Below are 20,879 nucleotides of genomic sequence, written 5' to 3'. Positions count from 1 at the left end.
CCAAGTAACTCTTCAAAACTAAAAATTACTAATAAATCTACAGTGATTCTTTCTATGAAGATGATTTCTAAACACTAAATTATCTCCAATCCAATGCTATAATTTGTTGATTTTTAAAAAGTATTTAATGATGTTTAGTAAAATGTTACACAACTTACTGCAAATGGAAAGCATTTGAAAAGATGTTTTCCAATGGAAGGGTTAATGCTTCTCAAGAGATTCATATTAGTAGATATGAATATTGAGAAGATAAAGATCTCCTTAGGATAACCCCACCTACCTTAATTTTACAATAAAAAATTAAAATCTTGTTTGGGTGCAGGGTTTCATGTCTCTAATCCCAGCCTTTTGGAGGCCGAGGCAGGCGGATCACCTGAGGTCGGGAGTTCGAGACCAGCCTGACCAACATGGAGAAACCCCATCTCTACTAAAAATACAAAATTAGCTGGGCTTGGTGGTGCATGCCTGTAATCCCAGCTACCTGGGAGGCTGAGGCAGGAGAATTGCTTGAACCCGGGAGATGGAGGTTGCGATGAGCCAAGATTGCGCCATTGCACTCCAGCCTGGGCAACAAGACTGAAACTCTGTCTCAAAGAAAAAAAAAAAAAAAGAAAGAAAAGAAAAGAAAAATCTTTACTCTGGTACTGAAATAGGAACAAAATGTCTACACATATTTGCATACACATATAAATACACACATACACATGCATGTACTATATACATACAAAAATGAGAATTGTGGGTTGGCACGACATTTTTACGTCTTTTCCTTGTGATTTTTCCAAACCCAAGTTTTGCTATGTTCAACAGAGTTTTCATTTATGTGTGTGTGATTACGCACACACATACACAATCATGCAATACACATTAACTTACATAAAGGTAACTTGCTTACATAAAGGGACTTCCATGGGAAATACAAAACATATTTTATTCCATTGATTTTTTTTTTCACTTGTGGAAGTATTAGAATTGGTCTAACATTGAGGAAAGATTACATCTCAAGATGGTACTTTAATCTGCATCTAAGTGAAGATATTCAGTTAATTGAGAAAACAATTTTACAGAATTAATAGAAACCCCTCTGGTCAACATGGCCAAAAAAGCTATAAATACTGGAGGAAAAGTAAAATAAAATAAAATTTAAAAATGCATAGCCATTCTCAAAAGTAACATAGGCAAATACTAAGTCCCCAGAAATGAAAGGGAAACTCAAATTTAGAGCAGTGAATAGTAGCCCAGTGAGGAAACATGAAGGCTGATTCACATAAAAAGTGGTTCAGAATGTGTGTCCTGAAGAGACGAACCTGAAAGCACACCACAGGTGTGTGTTCACAACCCAGGCCCTGAGGGACTCCCACAGAAGGCAGATTCCAATTCACACCCCAGGAACTCAAGATAATAGATGAGTGTGAAAAAGAACCTCAAATGAGTGTACTTAAAAATACAATCTGATAAAGATAGTAAGAGAAACCATAAAGTGAGAAAAATATAAGAGTAGGCAGATCTTTTTAAGAAACAAATATAGGCTGGGCACGGTGGCTCACGCCTGTAATCCCAGCACTTTGGGAGGCCGAGACGGGTGGATCATGAGGTCGGGAGATTGAGACCATCCTGGCTAACACAGTGAAACCCCATCTCTGCTAAAAATACAAAAAATTAGCCAGGAGTGGTGGCAGGCGCCTGTAGTCCCAGCTACTTGGGAGGCTGAGGCAGGAGAATGGCGTGAACCCAGGAGGCAGAGCTAGAAGTGAGCTGAGATTGCGCCACTGCACTCCATCCAGCCTGGGCAACAGAGCGAGCCTCCGTCTCAAAAATAAAAAATAAAATAAATTTATATATATATATATATTCCAGAATTGATATTCACTGAAAATAAATTTGAAAACATTTCAACAAATTATACAGTAGATTAAACTGGTAAATTATTAAGATAGAAAATAAGAGAACAGAGATGCAAGGATGTGAAAGCTGGAATGAGAAAGTCCAGCTTGTATTTAACCATGACTCCAGAAGTCTTCAGACTTAACTCAGACTGAATCTCAAGCATGATAAACCTTTAAAATTTACAAACAGGTAAAAACATAATTTTTTTTTCAAAGTGTTTATTTCAAAGTACAGAGTAGAACATTGAAGTCAGTAATATCTTATTGATACTTGGGATTGCCACAATATGTAGATACGTAGGTATGTGAATTGACTGCCTAAAGTTCATTTTAAAGGTAAAATTTATTATTTCTTAGTATGGCAATTAAAAAACTGAAATACAAGAAAAATGAAAGCATCAGCAAGCTGCGCTCACTGAAATGGATAACCATTTATGAACTGGCAAAAATTTTATAGAGACTCTCAATTTGAAAAGTTTGTCTACAGAAATTATTTGAACCAGATCATTGAAGTAGCAAATGTGTAACACATACTGCATAAAAGATTAAGAATTATGATCTATGCAAGCGGAAGCAATCTGTCTTAAGACCTGATATATACTCTGAAAGGACTTTCGGTTTCTTCCTTGAATAGTGATCTATTCCAGTCAATAAGCTTCTTAAGACCAGAACTCATATTATGCAGGTTACAGGACCCAGCACCATGTCTTACCCATTATAAGTACTCAATTCCTTTATGAATAGACAAGTCACTGTAGCCTAAGTGTTAATGAGATCACATTACTTCTCTGTAAAGGAATGGAGTCCATTAATGCACAAAAGCGACTTAGACTCAGGGTTTTTAAATAGCATCTTGACATGAATCTCTGACACAGTATCTCCCAACATACCACAAAATTATCTATGAAGATACAGAAAAAGAGGACAACGGAACATGCAACAGCAAATCAGTATAATAACAAATGTGCAGGCAGAAAATAAAGGGAATTTCTACAGAAAATGAGATCAACGGAACTGGATTGGAAAACCACAATTCATAGTCAGCTTATGTTTTGCAACCAGAGGCACCAATCCAAAAGTAGGTAGTCAGCTTTTTCATCTCTCCCACACTTTCTAATCTCCCTTCCTGGCCCTGTCAGAAACATAAGGTCTAGAATAAAAGGGCGATGATGGGGGCGGGAGGGACTAGGCCCCCAGCCTGCTACCTTGAAGTAGCTGCCTTTCAAGACAAAGCACTATCCACTTCCATTCACCCTTCCTACATCCATTCACAGTCAACTCAAGAAACAACAGGACAGCAAGTAGGGACAGAGATTTCTGGTACCACATTGCATTCTGTCCTAGAAAGTAGTGTGTCCTACAAGCAAAATGCTATAGGTAAAAGCAGACGAAGACAGAGCTGGGTATCTGTGCCTTTTAGGGATTATAGGTGCCTGTGTACTTAAGCTATCTCAGTGTCAGAAGTTACAAAGCCCCCTTTTAGGCCAACAGAACAAGACCAGGTGAAACATGCTCATGCTAGACACGGGGTATTGCCAGGGGCAGGGCAGTTTACCTAAGCACAGCTAAAATTTGAACTGGTGGGAGTAATGGATACATCCATACCAACAAAAATGGGAAACATAAGAAAGCTCTGCCTGAAGTTAAAACAAGGATAAAGAGATAAAAATATTGAGGGAGATAACGATAGAAATAATAGAATAGAATATAAATGTATAATCTACATGTAATATTTGTTCTAAGAAAGAAAATAGAAAATTGGGACAGAGTAACAATAAGTAATATTACAAAAGAAAACTCTCCTCAGTTAAGAAAAAGTTTCAAGTAAGTAGACAATAAGCTTACTGTGGTAAAGGAAGAATACACAAAAGGAAAAGAAAAATACATGGAAGCAACTTCTAATTACACAAAAATAGTGCATTTACCGAGGTTGTTAAACAAAACAAACAAACAAGAACAGATTGACATTAAAGGAATAAAATCAGGCTAGTCTTAATTTTTCAGCAAACATATGTTATTAATAGAATACAAAGATGTTATCTTCTAAAGAGATATGAAGGGAAGCAATTGTAATTTAAGAATGTTAATTTCAATTAAATTATGTTTTACATATATGAAATTGAAATTTTGTATTTTCGAGATATTCAAGAATTCAGAAATATTCAAACCATATACTTGTCTTTTTAAGTGCTTAAACCTGTGCATGAACAGAGAGAGCGCAATCTAAATAAGAACTCAAAATTTGAGAATTTATGACTAGAAAGGTTGATGGGTTTACCTTTATTCAGATTCAAACCAAACCTTGGAAATTCTGTAGGATTATTTGTTGTAAAGACAGTGTCTTAGAGTAGGGGCAGAGGCTGGCTTTAAAATGATTCTGTCAACTATGCCCATTTCTATACTTTTTCCAATAGCAAGAAATGTGCTTCAGACATAATGAACTTTGTGAAAATAGTAGTTACTATTCTCTTCAAAAACATGCTAACGACATGCTCACAATGACAAGCCTGCTTACGTGGTTGGGCACCATGCCATGAGAATTACTACAGGAAAAGCCATGTGTGTGCATCCCTGCTAACATGGAGCTTTGCATAGGCACATGTTTGGGTATCTCCTTTCCAAAGATCTTAGTAATGACTGCTGAAAACTTAAACCTGCACATTAAAAGATGATTGTCTTTTTCGTTGTCATTAAACTGGAGGAAACTATTAGAATTCCTGTGGCAGTATGTCCACTATCAATCTCCTCTCTTAATTAGGACCATGAATGCTCCTTTGAGTTCCTTAAAAATTATCATGTGAAACACAGTTTCGACAAAACAAAAAACATACATACATGTAGTAAAAAGATAACAAAAACATCAATATACTAAAAGTTGTTATCTAGGAGGATGACACTTTGACTATTCAAATGAAAACATCAAACAAAGAATGATTTTTTTGTTGTTGTTTACAAGCATCCTGCCAATCTGATTCCATTTGTCACCTGTCAAAGGACTTTTGATCTCAATAGTGCTTCAGTAAAGAGAAGAGACATGTGATGAGTGACAAGACAGGAGGGAACCATTCATTAAATTGCTAACTGGAACAGAACTGGAGATTAACCTTGGGTAGAGATAGAAAATTCATCAAAGACCAATTTGTGTCTCCAAACAGAACTTTCTGACAAGCAGCGACATACATTTTTTGTTTAAACATCACAGTACTGATACTTCTACAATGGCAACATTTACCACTGAGAGGGTGGCAGTGACACATTTCTTCATGGGATGCTATGTGACAATACGGGGGGCAGCTTAGCTTTGACACCCTCAGCACTACCAAGACCTACTTTTCAACCGTGGTGGTCGTCTGACTTAAAAAGCAGGAGTGATTTGTTTTTCTTCTAGTTGTCAGTCTACTGAGATCTGAAACTTACAACATTTCTTGTTTCCCCTTGGGTCCCTGGTAATGTGAATTGTCTTTAGCCAATGCCAAACAAATCACTGTCACAGAGCAGCGGTCGACCTTTCTTTTCAATCTATGCACTTTCCAGGAGTTATAAATCAGTTGACTTTCAAGCTCGATGAGATGGCATATGCCCTAGTTTGAAGAACAGATGGAGGCTTGGGGGAAAATTGTTTCTGCAGGCTTGCTACAAGCAGCTCTGCTCCATAAAAGTGAACCATTTGCACTAATTTCTCACATAAATTATATAGGCAGCAGGGAGCACCAGCCCATTCAGCAGAAAATCTTTCATCTGGTTTTCAGAGGTCATCTAACCAATTTAAATAAAAGTTATTTCTGATACATGGCTGTATTTTCATGCTGTACACTTTTAAGATGTAGCAATTTACATCAAATAAAAGAATGGCATTAAGAATGGTACACTCATTGCCAGAGGATTATTTTTTTCAAGACTTCTGGAATAAGCTCTGTCTATTAATTAATCACAAAGGAAATAATTGTGGGAACGTGGCAGATCTCCTGTACAAAAATCAGGTAAATTGTCACTTCTCTTGTAAAATTTGCCTTGCAAATTCTACTAAGTCCTGTTATCCAAACTCAAGCTTTGGCAGTTATCAAAAGAAATAGAAGCCCAGGACAATTCTAAGAGAACATTCATTCTCCTTGATGTGAAACAAATTATTCAGCTCAAATAAATTTGCCTACAAGATTTCAAAAGTCAATATCAGTTTTAACTTAGGGGCAATAGATGTAGCATTAATTTTTTAAATCCTTAAGAAATTGAAACATTAAGAAATTGAAGGTACCAAGGGACTAAATTATAACTCAAAATTACAGAATCTTGTGAATACATTGATAGCAAATGGATCGTGTATCATATCACAGTGTGATTTACTTTAAAATGCAATAATATTTACAGATAATGAGCTATCCTGAGTCGGGGCTGATTTTAATTGTAAGAAAATGTGTGCACACTTTTATAATAATTACATGCAATAACTGTTTTTCCTACTAGGAAATTATCAGTTATGTCAATGAAAACAGTCACAGTGACAGAGCTTTTTATAGTTCATGAATACCAATGCTGCTGAGAAATAAAAGGAACTAGAAAAAAAGGAGAAAATGCCAGAGAAGAAATACTGAATGGAATTGTCAGTCAACACATAATTAAAGGTGTTGTCTGAGACAACATCAGTGGAAATTATAAAGGCTGATTTATGCATCTAATTAATTTATTCACAGCATTTCCTTTACTTGGGTGTTCAAGTGCGACATATATTTTCAGTCCTTTAGAAAGGGACGCTAACTTGTCATTTTGAAAGCAAACTTTAAGGGATGAGTAGTCATTGAAAAACATTCATGTATAACCTAAAGAGCATTCTCGTGGTAAAAGTTCAACCTCAAGACCGTTGCATATCACTCTGGAACCTGAAGGGCTACGGATTCAAATTAAATGTCCTGCTGCTACTATTTCCATTTTACTACCAGAAGAATTGATCTCTGTGGCAAATTTGTACTCTATATTTGTTCTTTGAAGTAATCCATGAACATCTCAAAATACTGTTATTTTAATAATTATGAAACAAAACTTATTTGAATGCTCTTAATTTAAAAGGGCCATAGAAATCACCTGGTACATTGTTGTCACCTACAGATAAGGAAAGAGAGGCCTATGGAGCAAGAGAAATAAGACTTAAAAATAATCAACTCCTGAATGCTTTACTTTTATCCAACAAATACCCCTGGGCGCCTGCCCTGTGACAGTACTGTTCTAGGTACCAGGAAAGTGAGTGAACAAATCAGAAACACAGACAAAGATCTCTGCCTTATAGGATTTCAGGATAGGCCTATTTTTACTAACATTGGTACTGGATCCATTTTGGGTCCCTATGGTTTTCATTTCTCTCATCTCTTATTTATGCTGACTTTATAGTTTTTTTGTAAGACAATTTAAATCCATTTTGAAATAATGTGGGGTATAAATATATAAATGACACATTTATGTCAACATTTATTTATAAAAAGTATTTATTAAGTGTTTATAGCTATCTGATTAATATTAAGAAGGCATTTTTTAATACAAAACAAAGTCCGGAGATCTAAATGTTAATCAACAGGTACAATTACTACATGAACCTAAGGGGAAATTTGCCTCCATGGTGAGATTTGATGTGTCTCTAATAGGCCAGTGAGGAAGATACACTTTTGGTAGTGAGTAGAGGCCACCTAAGTCCATTCTCACATATACCTGTTCATGTGTATCAGTTCTGGCTTTATTAATTTCATTTCAATATAGGTAGCTATGGAATATCATTTACATGTCAAAGAAGAAAAAGCTAGACTGCAGAAAGGCCTCTGGCACCTCCGCTGCTCTGGACAAGGACCACCATGACATTGTCAGATGTGGGGTGATTGGGTGCTGTGGGGGAACTGGGGAGGGATTTTGGACAAAGTACAAGTCCATTTTGCATTTCTCCCTTTCAGATTTGAGAGGGTTGTGATTTTGTTGCATTTGTGAAAGGGTTGGTATTATATCTTGATTTTCCTAGGGGGTTATAGGTTTATCTATTTCCTCTTCTAATATATCTGATATCTGGGACCTTCTTATGCCTGGTTATTAGAAATTTAGTGGAAAACAAGACCATCTTAGTGCATGTTGTATTCTGTCATATAGCACATTATCATGGAGAAAGACGGCCTGTATCAACATCTACTACATAAAAATGCCTAGAAAGTGAAAGATTTTAGAGACACCTTTGCGTAGGTGTAGCTGTTTCCATCTTCAAAATAAATGAATGGTTTACAATCCATATAGTTATTTCTAAAAATCAACAGTGCCTCAGGTATATTGAAGACAGCAAAACAATCAACAGTCGTTATTTCCCAAATGTTAGAGGGGTCACGAAAAATGTAGCAAAAGAAACACATTAACATTTTTTGTTTAAGTATTCCTTAAGCTTTTTTATAACTACAACCATTGATAATCAAGATTGTCTGGTAGATTTCATATTTGAGATGAGATCTATTCATCTTTCATAGCTCATGAACTGCCATTGATAAGTATAGAGAAATTTTCGCTACAAACATTTTGCAAAACTTTTCTCATATTTACCAAGAAATTTATGATACGCGTAGAAAACCATGACAATAAGTCCATAGATGAGTCCCATTTTTTCACTTTAATAATAACAATTCTAACATAGTGAAAGCCTTCTATCCACCTGGGGAGCAGATTCAGGCATTTATTTTTGACTGCCATTATCTTAATCTGGAGCTGCACAGTCTAATATGGTAACCATGTGGCTATTTAAATTAAAATTAAATAAAATTAAATAAAATTAAAAATTCAGTTCCTCAGTCTCGGTAGGCACATTTCAAGTGCTTAATCACCACATATGGCCGGTTGTACCATATTAGACGGTGCAGATGTGGAACGTTTCCACCACTGCAGACAGTTGGATCAGACACTGCTGCAATCTTCAGAGATGCCACAAGAAAGAGACGAAGCTACAGAGACGATGACACGCAGCCTGCCACGTTGTTTTGGCATCAGGAACAAATGACCACTTTCGTGTGCACGAAACTGGTACTGAGAGCAGAGTGTGGGCTGAGAAACCTAAGCCTGCAAAGACATCTGTCTGTTTCTAACTCTTTCTTCTACCTTCTGATGTTACCATAGAGTACCTTTGTTATTTCAAGAACATACAACGGTCCCTAACCTGGTGAAGATCTGGTCAGCTAATCCAGAACAAGTAGAAGAAGAGTCTGAGGACCTGCGGAGGGATCCCCAGACCAGCACCTTCACAGACTCGAACGACCCTGAGAGGCTGGGGCAGCCTGTGCCAGGATTTAGAGCAGTGCCTCCTAAGTCCTTCAGAGCCATAGGCTCTGGAAACACCAATAAAGAAATAGACATGCTTCTCACTTAGTTATGCACTTCATTTCAGGTGCTCGCAGATCCACTTGGAGTCCCTAGGGTGTCTGAGGAGAGTTGAGAGAGGCCATATCCTCTGAGGGAAGCACTGCTCCTCAGGAGTCCTCAGTGAGGGATGAGCTATGACACTGAGACAAGAGGTTTGCATGACCAGACTGCTGCTCTGCCCACACACAAGAGGAGTGCGGGGCCTTGGTCTCTTGCTTTTTCAAATATGCCACGAAATAAATATGAAACTATGGATAGATGGTTCCCAAGCCTATGATTAATAATCTGAATGTCTTATCTTCAGTGATACAGTAATGCAATTAAAATGTAGTAGCAACTTTCTAAAAGAAGTCCACAGCTTCTGGAATAAGATGTTTTTCTAAATTTATGCTATTATACTACCAGTGACAGCAAATAAATTGTTTCTTCTTTTTATTACTTTCTAGCTTGCTGAATCAGTACTATAATCAATAGTAGCTTAAGAGAATTAATATATCCATAAAAAAGAAAAGCATGTTATATCCCTGCTGACTGTTGGATTATCAAAGATAAAGAAAATGATTCATCTCATATTTTTATTAATAATTTATTTTCAAAGTGATTTTTTCTAGTCTCTACACTTCTAAGGTTGCTCATAAAATTATTTGAATCGTAATAAATCTATATAACTTATTTTCATTAATGCAATTTATGTGTAGGTTATAATTACCTGAAAAACACCAAAAGCCACTCACTTTTTATAAAGAATTATGACATATTATTTTACTCAACAGGAATCAGGTTTTGAAGACACTCTACTGTGTTATCTTGTATGAGCCAGTACATAGACAGGCAAACACAAAATCCATGCAACCAATCAAATATACGAATCCAAAAATCCCAACAAAATTTGGAAATACATACTTATATTAAGACTAAAGTATGAAAGTTAGTTATACTCGCTACATATTTTTTCTCATCATACATACATTTTCACATAACAAATTCAGACTCTAACAGAGACTATCATAAAGGAGACAATAATGTTACTCACCTCTTTCCCATCCCCCCAAAATTTTATAATAAGGTTTCCTAATAAGGATACCACCAAGTTCCTCTTGTAACATAAGCTGGAATAATTCTAAGTTCGATAACTGATATCGGATGACTGCTCAAGAATTAGAAATGTTTGATAAAAATATGAAAATATTTTAAAATACATACTAGATATCATGCAAATAATCCTTTCGATGCTTCTATACAGGAAGGAAAATTTTAATTTTAATGCACCTTTTTAAGCTATTTAATTTCTCAAAGTAAATTACTATAAGCTATTTACTTTGATTTATGTTTAACAAATTTAAACATAAATTTATTTGTTACTAACTACAAACGATTCCTGATTTGCTTTTGGCCATGACTGCTGGACTTCCAAGTTAAAGGTGTCAATTGCTTAATGTAACTGATACTTGGCCAAAGCCTTTTCTTGTCCTTAACTTGATGTGATACTCATAAGTGTGCACAACTGCTTTGCTGTCTGTAGACAGAGAAGCCCTTTTAGCTGATAAATATCACCAAAAGCAAAGTCTTTGATCACAACAATAATTAAATAGCAGGAGCCGGTTAGAGACCAGCATTTATTTTTCTCAAATTAAATGTAAAAGCCTTCTCCGGTTAAGAGATTGGCAAGTTTTTACAAATAACATCAGTCAGCCTTTTCTAAAGGAACACAACCACATTGGAATGGAGTCATTAGGCAATGCATTTATTTTGAAGCCAATTAACCTTTTGTCAGAAAAATGTCTATGCTGTAATGGCTTCGGCGGTGGAGGTCACCCTCTAACAGGGCACGTGTGACAGCCATGGCGCGGGCTGACACAGGCTGGGACGGAGAGGAGAGCCAGGATTGGGATCGGCCTGCTTTTGTATTCTACTCTGCATTTCCAGAGAGCAGACAATCTTGACCTATCCATTTAGGTAATTAAAGCTTCCATTTGGAAGTGTCCTGCAGGAAGGTGAAATTTGGGGTAGATAAATGGCTGTTGCTCTCCGTATCCAGCCGCCAGTTCCATCATTTGATGGACTGCCTGATCAGGCCGGGCTGCCAGGTTCTCATAAAAATAGAGATGAATTGGGCAGCAGACAATTCTCTAAGGCAAAGCAACTCTGTCATTTTCTTCTTTGCAGGCTGTAATTTAATTGTTAGTCAAGGTGGATGGCTGACACAGGGGGGCTTTCTCTAAGAGCTTTCCCACCATCTTCCATGTGCTGAGAAATGACTCCAGTTTATTTACTTAGCAGTCAAGTGTGTTTGGTATTGGGGGATGTCGCTCCAGGAAGTGCAGCTGGCCGGCACAGCTGTGTCCTGACTTACCTTCCAGGCGATTTTGTTTCCTTTCGAATCATGCTCAAGGGCAATTGGGAAGTCACCTCGCTCATAGAATTTTCGAAATGCTGTGGGCTTGGTTGGTCTTTCTTTAAATGCCCCTGCCGTTGGAGGGCCTCTCACCTTAATTGAAAAAAAAAAAAAATAGGGATCAGGTTTTAAGACATACTAAAAACATTCACAATAAAAGGGCTTTCTGTTTTAAAAGACTTCAGTTTGTATAAACATGTTGGAAGATAAAACCACATTATCTAATAAGGGACAACAGAAATCTGCTAATACAAACACCTGGGGAAGAAAATTATTTTATAATCACTATTAAAAGTCTACTTTATTTCAAGCTACTTTAGAAAGCATTCCTAGAAAATGTCACTTAAAATATCACTTTATAGGGAAGACTGATACTACGTTTACGAAAAACATTTTAATAGAAGTGTCTTAAGCTTAGAATGTTAAAACATTAACAATTTCAAATACTTATAAATTCTAATCTTGGGTTTGATATACTTTGTGGAATACTGAAGTAATTTAAAACATTTCAATCTTTCTATATATATGTAAAACAGTGGAATATGTTCTCATATTATGAATATTAACAATAAAACTACTAAAATGATATAAGGGTAATAATAAATGAGTGTAGAAAGAAAAAAATGGTGGCCTATTATGTGTGTGTATTTGGTAACATGAATTCACATTTGGTAACATGAATTGACAAGAAAGTAACAGAACAGATGAGAAATTAGAACCGATGAGAAACTTCCATCTCCAAAACTGAAATTTTCATTAAAGAAGAAATATTTCCTATAGAGTTATTTACATTGAATACATCTTTGGAATCTGCATTATTTACATTGGACCTAATTCATTAGATTACAAAATTGAAAGTAATAAGTAAACTACTTAGAAAATGAGTGTACTGCTCTGTTCCTTACATATAGTCTAACCATGACTATTTTTCCCTGCTTATTATAAAAAGGTAAATACTAGTCATTTTATATATTAGCTTAATAAATTCATGATTACTTTGCTAATACTATGGACAGAATAATATAATTTAATCTTTTTAGTTATTTTATATGTTAATTTGCAATATTTTGTTAAAAACTCCAATTTTGATGAATATATTAACATATCTAAATAACATACAATAAATATACAATACACATTAGAGATGAAAAATACATTGTATCTAATACATATATAAAAGGATTATATTTGAAATTAAGTGTGGTATTAAGAAATACCTCATTACAATGAGGAAATGCTGAAGTGGAGTTGAAGAGTGAGGTAACACACGTTTATTAGAGTTTAGAATTTACTCCACTACATAGCACATTACTCCCAGTATATGATGATATGAGTAATTGAGGCAGCATTGGGCATTACCAGTAGGAAGGAAGATTTCCTTTCACTTATTGAAGATTAGGAATTTGTTCTAAAATTAGAATTAATAGCCACCATTTTCAGTCAAATTCATTCAATTGTTAAATAACCACATGTATTTAACAACAATTTTATTCAGCTCTTTGAGCTGGAGGCTATATAAAAAGAACAGTTTTAACTATATTACTGTCATGGAAACTGTAGAGCTGTGATTTCTGGACTTTTGAAACTCCTGGAGGAGTAAATCTTGAATCACATTTTTGGGAATTGATAAATGATTGACAAATTTTTATGTTGCCAAAAAGTTATATTTTTTTAGTTATTTTAGTTATTTTTTCAATTTTTTTCTGCATCAATCAGTAGATTCTTATTCTGTCACCTTTTGATATGGAGTTTTCTATTACAAATTGTAATATAATAGCCTTTAAAGTTACAGAGTTACTCAAATAATCTGCTTCCTATTGCATGACTTGCAGTAACATGTATTTTCTGAGGAATTGGTCTGTTTTATTTAAGTTGTCAAACTTACAAGTGTAGAATTGCTTGTGGTTTTTCTGTATTATCCTTCTGATGTCTGGAGGGTCTCTCATAATATCCATTATTCATTTCTGATATTTGGTAATTTGTGTCTTCACTTTTTCCTTTGTCTGTATTACTAGAAGTTGGCCAATTTTATTAATTCTTCTGCATTTCCAAAACCACATTTTAACTGGATGTAGGATTTAAGGTTCATGGTTCTTTCTTTTAGCACTTGAAAAATAGTGTGCCACTTCCCTCTAGGCTTCAAAGCTTTGGGTGATAAATCCACTCTCATTCACATTGCTTTCCCTTATTGATAAGGTGCCACTTTTTTTTATTTATGCGAAGATTTTTCTCATCTTTAATCTTCAGAAGTTTAATTATGATGTGCCTTTGCATGCATTTCTTTGCTTTTTATCGTGTTTGAAATTTGCTCAACTTTGTGAATCTGTAGGTTCATGTCTCTTGCCAAATTTAGAAAGTTTTCTGTCATTATTTCTTTGAGTACTTCTTTGGCCTGCCTTCTTTCTCCTCTCCTTGTAGACTCCAATGACATTAATGTTAGATCTTCTGTTATGATACCACAGATCCCTGAAACTTTTTTTTCAGCCTATTTTCTCTGTTGTTCAGATTGGGTAACTTCTACTGCTCCGTCTTCAAGTTTGTGGATTCTTCTTTCTGCCTCCTGCATTCTGCTGTTGAGCCCAAATGCACTTTTATTTAATTTGAGTTCTATTTTAAGTTCTACAGTTTCTATTTGGTTCATCTTTATATTGTCTATTTCATTTCTGAGACTTTCCACTCTTTCATTGTCTCAAGTGTGTCATAATATTCATAAAAGCATTTTGAAAGTAATTTAAAAATTCTTCCCTAGACATTTCTAACATTTCTGTTATCTTGTTGTTGGCACCTGTTGATTATATTTTTACATTCACTCTGAGATCTTCCTGATTCTTGGTGTCATCGTTGATTTTCTTGTGAAACCTGGATGTTCGATACATTATATTATGAGATCTTAAAGCTTCTGCTTTAGCTTGCTTATTCTGACATTTCTCTGGTAAAGGTTGGGGGAAGGGTGCTACCTTATTACTGCCAAGTTGGGGTAGAAGTCTCGTTACTCTACTTGGCGTCTACTGCCCTCAGAGGAGGGAATGCTTCATTAATACTGGGTGACCCCAGAGGAGAGAATGCCTCATTAATACTGGCTGGGGATGGAGATTCCAGAACCCACTAGGCCTCCACTGATAACCTCCTGGCTGGAAGAGGCAGGAGTGACTCATTACTGCTCCCCCGTTGTCCACACTGACATCATAAATGGTGTGGCCTCATTCCCCTGAACAGTGGTGAAATTCCTGACTCTCTAGGCAGTCCTCTGACTTAACTCCAATGGGAAGGAGGCAACTCTTTTGTCACTAAGTGGGGAACAAGCCCAAGCTCCTGGTGAGGTCTCCACTGGCACTGCAGATGTTGGGGCCTCTTTACCATTCTAGTGAAGAAGAAAGTCCCAATGCCCCATTTTAAAAACTCAACTACAACCATTATTTAGATATTCTGCTTGCTAATCATCCACTAACCATCCTTTCTGAGTTTTTCTAGACATCACATAGTTATTTTTACTGCTGATAGTAAGCCTCGAACTTACTGAGTTGGTCTAAAATTTGTTGAGATCATCCATCTTTCCCCCTTTGGTCTTTGCATTTCTTTAAAAATCAAGTTCTCTTTTCTTTTTGTCTTTTATACTGAATATACTCCAATCTTTCTGATTCTCAGCTCAAAATTCTTAGTGTTCAAACTTTTGAAGGAATGGACACATTTCTAACAAAGCTTAGAAGGCTTTTTATAAATTGATATAGATAACTTATACCTCTTCCTTTCAATAAATTTTCATGTACCCTACAGAAATGATTCCATGCCTGCACTTCCAGGGAAAGCCTTTATTTAGAAGAGAACTTTACAACATAATCCATGGTGATATGTAATCACTTGACAGTGAGAAATTCTCTTCTTGAGTCTCTGGTATCCTCTGTCTTTATATTTCTGCTATTTACTTATTTTTAAACACTTTATACTTTTTGGGATCTGCTATAGATCCATTCTAAATTAACTCTTGGCATCTCAAAAGCCAGAACTTGTAACAGAAGCTAGAATGCTCTCAATTAGCTCTCTCGGTGCATCAGTGGCACTGAGTGGCACCGAATTTTATGCAGATGCTTTGTCACTACAGCCAAAATAATACTTTTTCTGTTCCAGATACTTATGACATGTATATCCACCTAAGCTTTATAGAAAGACATACCATTTTGATATTCTATACATAATTTATTCCATATAATCCTAAAAATCTGTACATAAAAAAATCAAGTGAAATATAATTAATTCTGGGATGGTAATAAAGATCTTATTATTGGAAACCACACAGATGGATGTAGCTTGTCTAAACAACTTTTAAAACAAGCAAAATGACCTGAAACTCCTTAGGTAAGTTCCATACTTGTAGAAGAGAAAATATTATAAATTTTATTTCATGTTTTAAGAATTTTGCCTCAATTTATTATAAATAATAGAAAGCAAACAAGAGACCATAAATCAAACGAGATTTGTGGGAAAATGCAATTAAGGTTTGCCTGAATGGTAGGGGCAATCTGTAAACCAATTAGGAAGAATGGATGTTACAGCAGAATGCTTTTAATAAAATCCGATGCGCTTGGGAACCAAGATACTGAATGCAGTTTGAAATGAATACAGATGACAGAATACTTTATATGCCTACATTTACGGAATGTGGTATAATGGATTTCGGACTTAGATCACAGTGTCTGTCATATGGTCACAAAACTAATAATAAGAAGGAAGGAATGTAAGGCTCTTCAAAAGTCTTCATTATATAGTTTGAAAATTTTCTTTTCACTATTTTTATTCTTTAGCATAAACGGAAGCTGTTTAAAAAAGACTTTTATATCAACAGGAAATTTGCATTGTGTTATTCTAATTGGCCAATTTAGCCAACCCACTAGAACGCTGAAACAATAGGATGCAAAGTTATTGATTTCTTGTTTTCATCCGCTTCAATCTGAAATTCTGATTCGTGAAAACGCCATTGTTATAAACGGGTGGGCAAGACCTGTTGACTTGAGTTCTGTCAGGACTGAACTGTTAGTCTCAGGAACGGTAAATCGGTTACCATCAGCGTAGGCTCCTGAGTGAGAAGTTCTGTAATTCAGTGTCTGCCTCATTTGCCAACTGTAATTGCTTCAATGCATTAGAAATTTTACAATACTCAAGGTCATCAAATGACCAGGACAATGCTTACAAAATTATTACAATAAGAAAATTGCATTGTAACAGAAGATAGGTTCCTCAATGATAGCAAAAATGAGCTCATAATATCAAGTAAAATGATTATAAGTTATAACAATATAACAATTTAAGATTTTAACAATATATTATGATCATGATAGTCAGAAAAGATATGAGCCTTATTTGTTAAGGATACGTACAAACATTCATTTTATTGCACTTTGGTTTATTGCGCTTTGCAGATATTGTGTTTATTTAGTAAACTGAAGGTCTGTGGCAACCTTGCATTGTGTAAGTCTATCAGTGCCATTCTTCCAGCAGCATGGGCTCACTTCATGTCTCTGCATCATGTTTTGGTAATCCTGGTACTATTTCAACTTTTCATCATTATTATATCTGTTATGGTAACCTGTGATCAGTGATCTTCAATATTACTATTGTAATTTTGGGGGAGTACCACAAACAACTCCCATATAAGGCAACAAATTTAATCCATAAATGTTTGTGTCCTAACTGCTCCACCAATCGGCCGTTCCCCTATCTCTCTCCCTTCCTCAGGCCTCCCTATTTCCCGAGACATAACAATATTGAAATGAGTCCAATTAGTAACTCTACATGGCTCCTAAGTGTTCAAATGAAGGGAAGAGTCACACGTCTCTTCCTCTGAATCAAAAGCTAGAAACAATTAAGCTCAGTGAAGAAGGCATATTGGACACCAGGACAGGCTGGAAGACCTCTTGTACCAAATAGTCAGCCAAGTTGTGAATGCAAAGGAAAGGTTCCTGAAGGAAATAAAAAGGGCTATCCCAGTGAACACATGATTGATGAGAAAGTGAAACAGGCTTATTGCTGATATGGAAAAAGTTTGAGTGGTCTGGATAGAAGATCAAACCAGCCACAACATTCCCTCAAGCCAAAGCCTAATCCAGAGCAAGGCCCTACCTGTCTTCAGTTCTGTGAAGGCTGAGAGAGGTGAGGAAGCTTCAGAAGAAAAGTGTGAAGCTAGTAGAGGTTGATTTGTGAGATTTATGGAAAGAAGCCATCTCCATAAATTGAAGTGCAAGGTGAGGCAGCAAGTGCTGATGGGGAAGCTGCAGCAAATTTTCCAGATCTACCTAAGATAAATGATGAAAGTGGCTACAGTAAACAAGAGCTTTTTAATGAAGAACAAACAGCTTTCTATTGGAAGAGGATACTGGGCTGGTAAAGTTACTGAGGATAAATCAGTGCTTGGCTTCGAAGTTTCAAAGGACAGGCTGACTCTTTTGTTAGGGGCTAATGCAGCTGATGACTCTAAGTTGAAGCCAGTGGTCACTGAGCACTCGAAAAGTTCTAGAGCCTTTAAGAATGAGGCAAAATCTATGCTTCCTGTACTCTGTAAATGGAACAACAAAGCCTGGATGACAACACATCTGTATATAGCATGGTTTATTGAATATTTTCAGCCCACTGTTGAGATCTACTGCTCAGAAGAAAAGATTTCTTTCAAAGTATTCTCCTCATTGACAAAGCTCTTGGTCACGCAAGAGCTCTGATGGAGATGTACAAGGAGATGAATGTTGTTTTCATCCCTGCTTACACAACACCCATTCTGCAGCCCATACATCAAGGGGTAATTTTGACTTTAAACTTATTTTTTTTTTTTTTTAAGAAATACATTTTAGGCCAGGTGTGGTGGCTCACACCTGTAATCCCAGCACTTTGGGAGCCTGAGTGGGGGGGAGGGGTGCATCACCTGAGGTCAGGAGTTCGAGACCAGCCTGACCAACATGGTGAAATCCTGGCTCTACTAAAAATACAAAATTAGCTGGGCGTGGTTGCGCATGCCTGTGATCCCAGCCACTTGGGAGGCTGAGGCAGTAGAATTCGCTTGAACCCGGGAGGCATAGATTGCAGTAGGCTGAGATTGCGCCATTGCACTCTAGCCTGGGCAACAAGAGTGAAACTCAATCTCAAAAAAAAAAAAAAAAGATATACATTTTGTAAGGCTCTAGCTGCCATAGATGGTGATTCCTCTGATGTATCTGGGCAATGCAAATTTAAATATTCTGCAAAAGATTCAGGATTTACCATTCTAAATGCCATTAAGAACCTTTCTGATTCATAGGAAGAGGTCAAAATATCAACATTAAAAGGAGGGTTGATTCCAATCCTCATGAATAACTTTGAGGGGTTCAAGACTGCAGTGGAGTAACTGGAGATGTAGCAGAAATAGCAAAAAGTCTAGAATTAGAAGTGAAGATGTGAACAAATTGCTGCAAGCTCATATAAAACTTTAATGAGGAGCTGCTTCTTATGGATGAGCAAAGAAAGTAGTTTCTTGAGGCAGAATCTACTCCTGGTGAAGATGCTTTGAACATTATCAAAATGATTTTTTTAAAAAAAGGACAATGACAGCAAACATAAACTTAATTGATAAGCATGGGCACAATTTGAGAAGATTGACTTCAATTTTGAAAAAAGTTTTACTGTGCATAAAATGGTATTAAACAGCATCACATGCTACCGAGAAATCTTTCATGAAGAGAAAAATCAATCAATGCAGCAAATTTCACTGTTGTCTTATTTTAAGAAATCATCACAGCCACACCAGCTTTCAGCAACCACCACACTGATCAGTCAGCAGCCATCAATGTCAGAGCAAGATCCTCCACCGGCAAAAAGACTGTGACTCACTGAAGGCTCAGATGATTGTTAGCATATTTTAGCAATAAAGTATTTTTAATTAAGGTATGTGCATTGTTTTTAGACATAATGCTATTGTACCTTACTAGACTATAATATAGTATAAATGTAATTTATATGCACTGGGAAACAAAAAAATCATGTGACTCTCTTAACTGATATTTGCTTCATTGCAGTGGTCTGAATCTGAATCTGCGATATCTCCAAGGTCGGCCTTTATATACAGTCATGTGCTGCAGAACAATGTTTCAGTCAACAACAGACCACATATACCATTGTGGTCCCAGAAGATTGTAGTACCATATTTTTACCACACCTTTTCTATCTTTAGATATGTTTAAAATACACAAATACTTACCATCTTCTTACATTTACCTACAGCATTCAATACAGTAACATGTTGTACAGGTTTGTAGCCCAGGAGCAACAGGCTACACCACATGGCCTAGGTGTGTAGTAGGCAATACCATCTAAGTTTGTGTAAGTACACTGTATGATGTTCACGCAATGATGAAATTGCCTAACAACGCATGAATGGATCCCCACGTTTAAGCAATACATGACTGTATTTCAATAAATATTCAGTATATTGGTAAGCATCCTATGGAGTCTTTAAAAATAAGGTACTACAGGCAACAGTGGCTGGCAGGGAAAACTTCAAGTGATTTGAGCCATCTACTTTCGGAAGGGTTTTCAGTCAAGGTCTAACAGAATGGCCTGAGGTCAGGAGAACATAGAGTCAAGGTGAGTGGTCTGCATTTCAGTGCAGTGGTCCAAGCATAGGATGGCAAAAGCCTTAAATTAGGGTGGCATCAAGAATAAGAACAAAATCCCTCACACTGTGCTCATTGCTTTATGAATATTATTGGTATCAATTTGCAACAAAACTGTATGAAAATGATTTCACAGACAAGGAAATTGAAGAGGGTAAATAACTGGCTGGAAATCACCATGTCAGCACACAGTTGAAAAGAGACTTTAATCCCAATCTCTTTGTCTCTACAGGACATGTCCCTCAGTCACTATCCTAGATCATTAAATTTAAGCAAAAATCTAAAGGATTATTCAGGGCATCTGACCGATTGGATGAGGAGAGCTAGAGGCAGAGATGGAATTTAGAGTTCAAGACTACAAAGTTATGAATAGTCTATTTGTTTAAATCATGTAAATAATAAAAAACTGCAAAAGCTTGCAAGAAAATCTTATTAAATCACTTGTAATCCTACCACCTATTAATAACTTTGTGCTTTTCCTATTAAACTTTTCAAAACCATAAAACTGCAAATACCATATTTTTACGTCCTTTCCATTTAGTGTACTTTTAAACTTAGTTTAATATGTTTTGATGTTGCGATTTCTATCAAAATTTCATA

At 36.1% G+C, this 20,879-nt stretch overlaps 1 protein-coding gene across 2 annotated transcripts in view; it reads right to left on the bottom strand.

Moving 5' to 3' along the window:
* PACRG (parkin coregulated) overlaps nucleotides 1–20,879 on the bottom strand; it is a 575,145-nt gene that overhangs the window by 479,194 nt on the left and 75,072 nt on the right. For both annotated transcript variants that reach the window (XM_003898380.3, XM_017957442.3), the window contains exon 2: nucleotides 11,608–11,742. In XM_003898380.3, coding sequence (XP_003898429.1) covers nucleotides 11,608–11,742 — 135 coding nt within the window. The remainder of the gene's footprint in view (nucleotides 1–11,607; nucleotides 11,743–20,879) is intronic.

The sequence above is a fragment of the Papio anubis genome, chromosome 6 (assembly GCF_008728515.1).
Source record: "Papio anubis isolate 15944 chromosome 6, Panubis1.0, whole genome shotgun sequence".
NCBI classification, from domain to species: Eukaryota; Metazoa; Chordata; class Mammalia; order Primates; family Cercopithecidae; genus Papio; species Papio anubis.
Note: the sequence above shows the minus strand (reverse complement) of the source record. Positions and strands in the feature narration are given on the sequence as shown.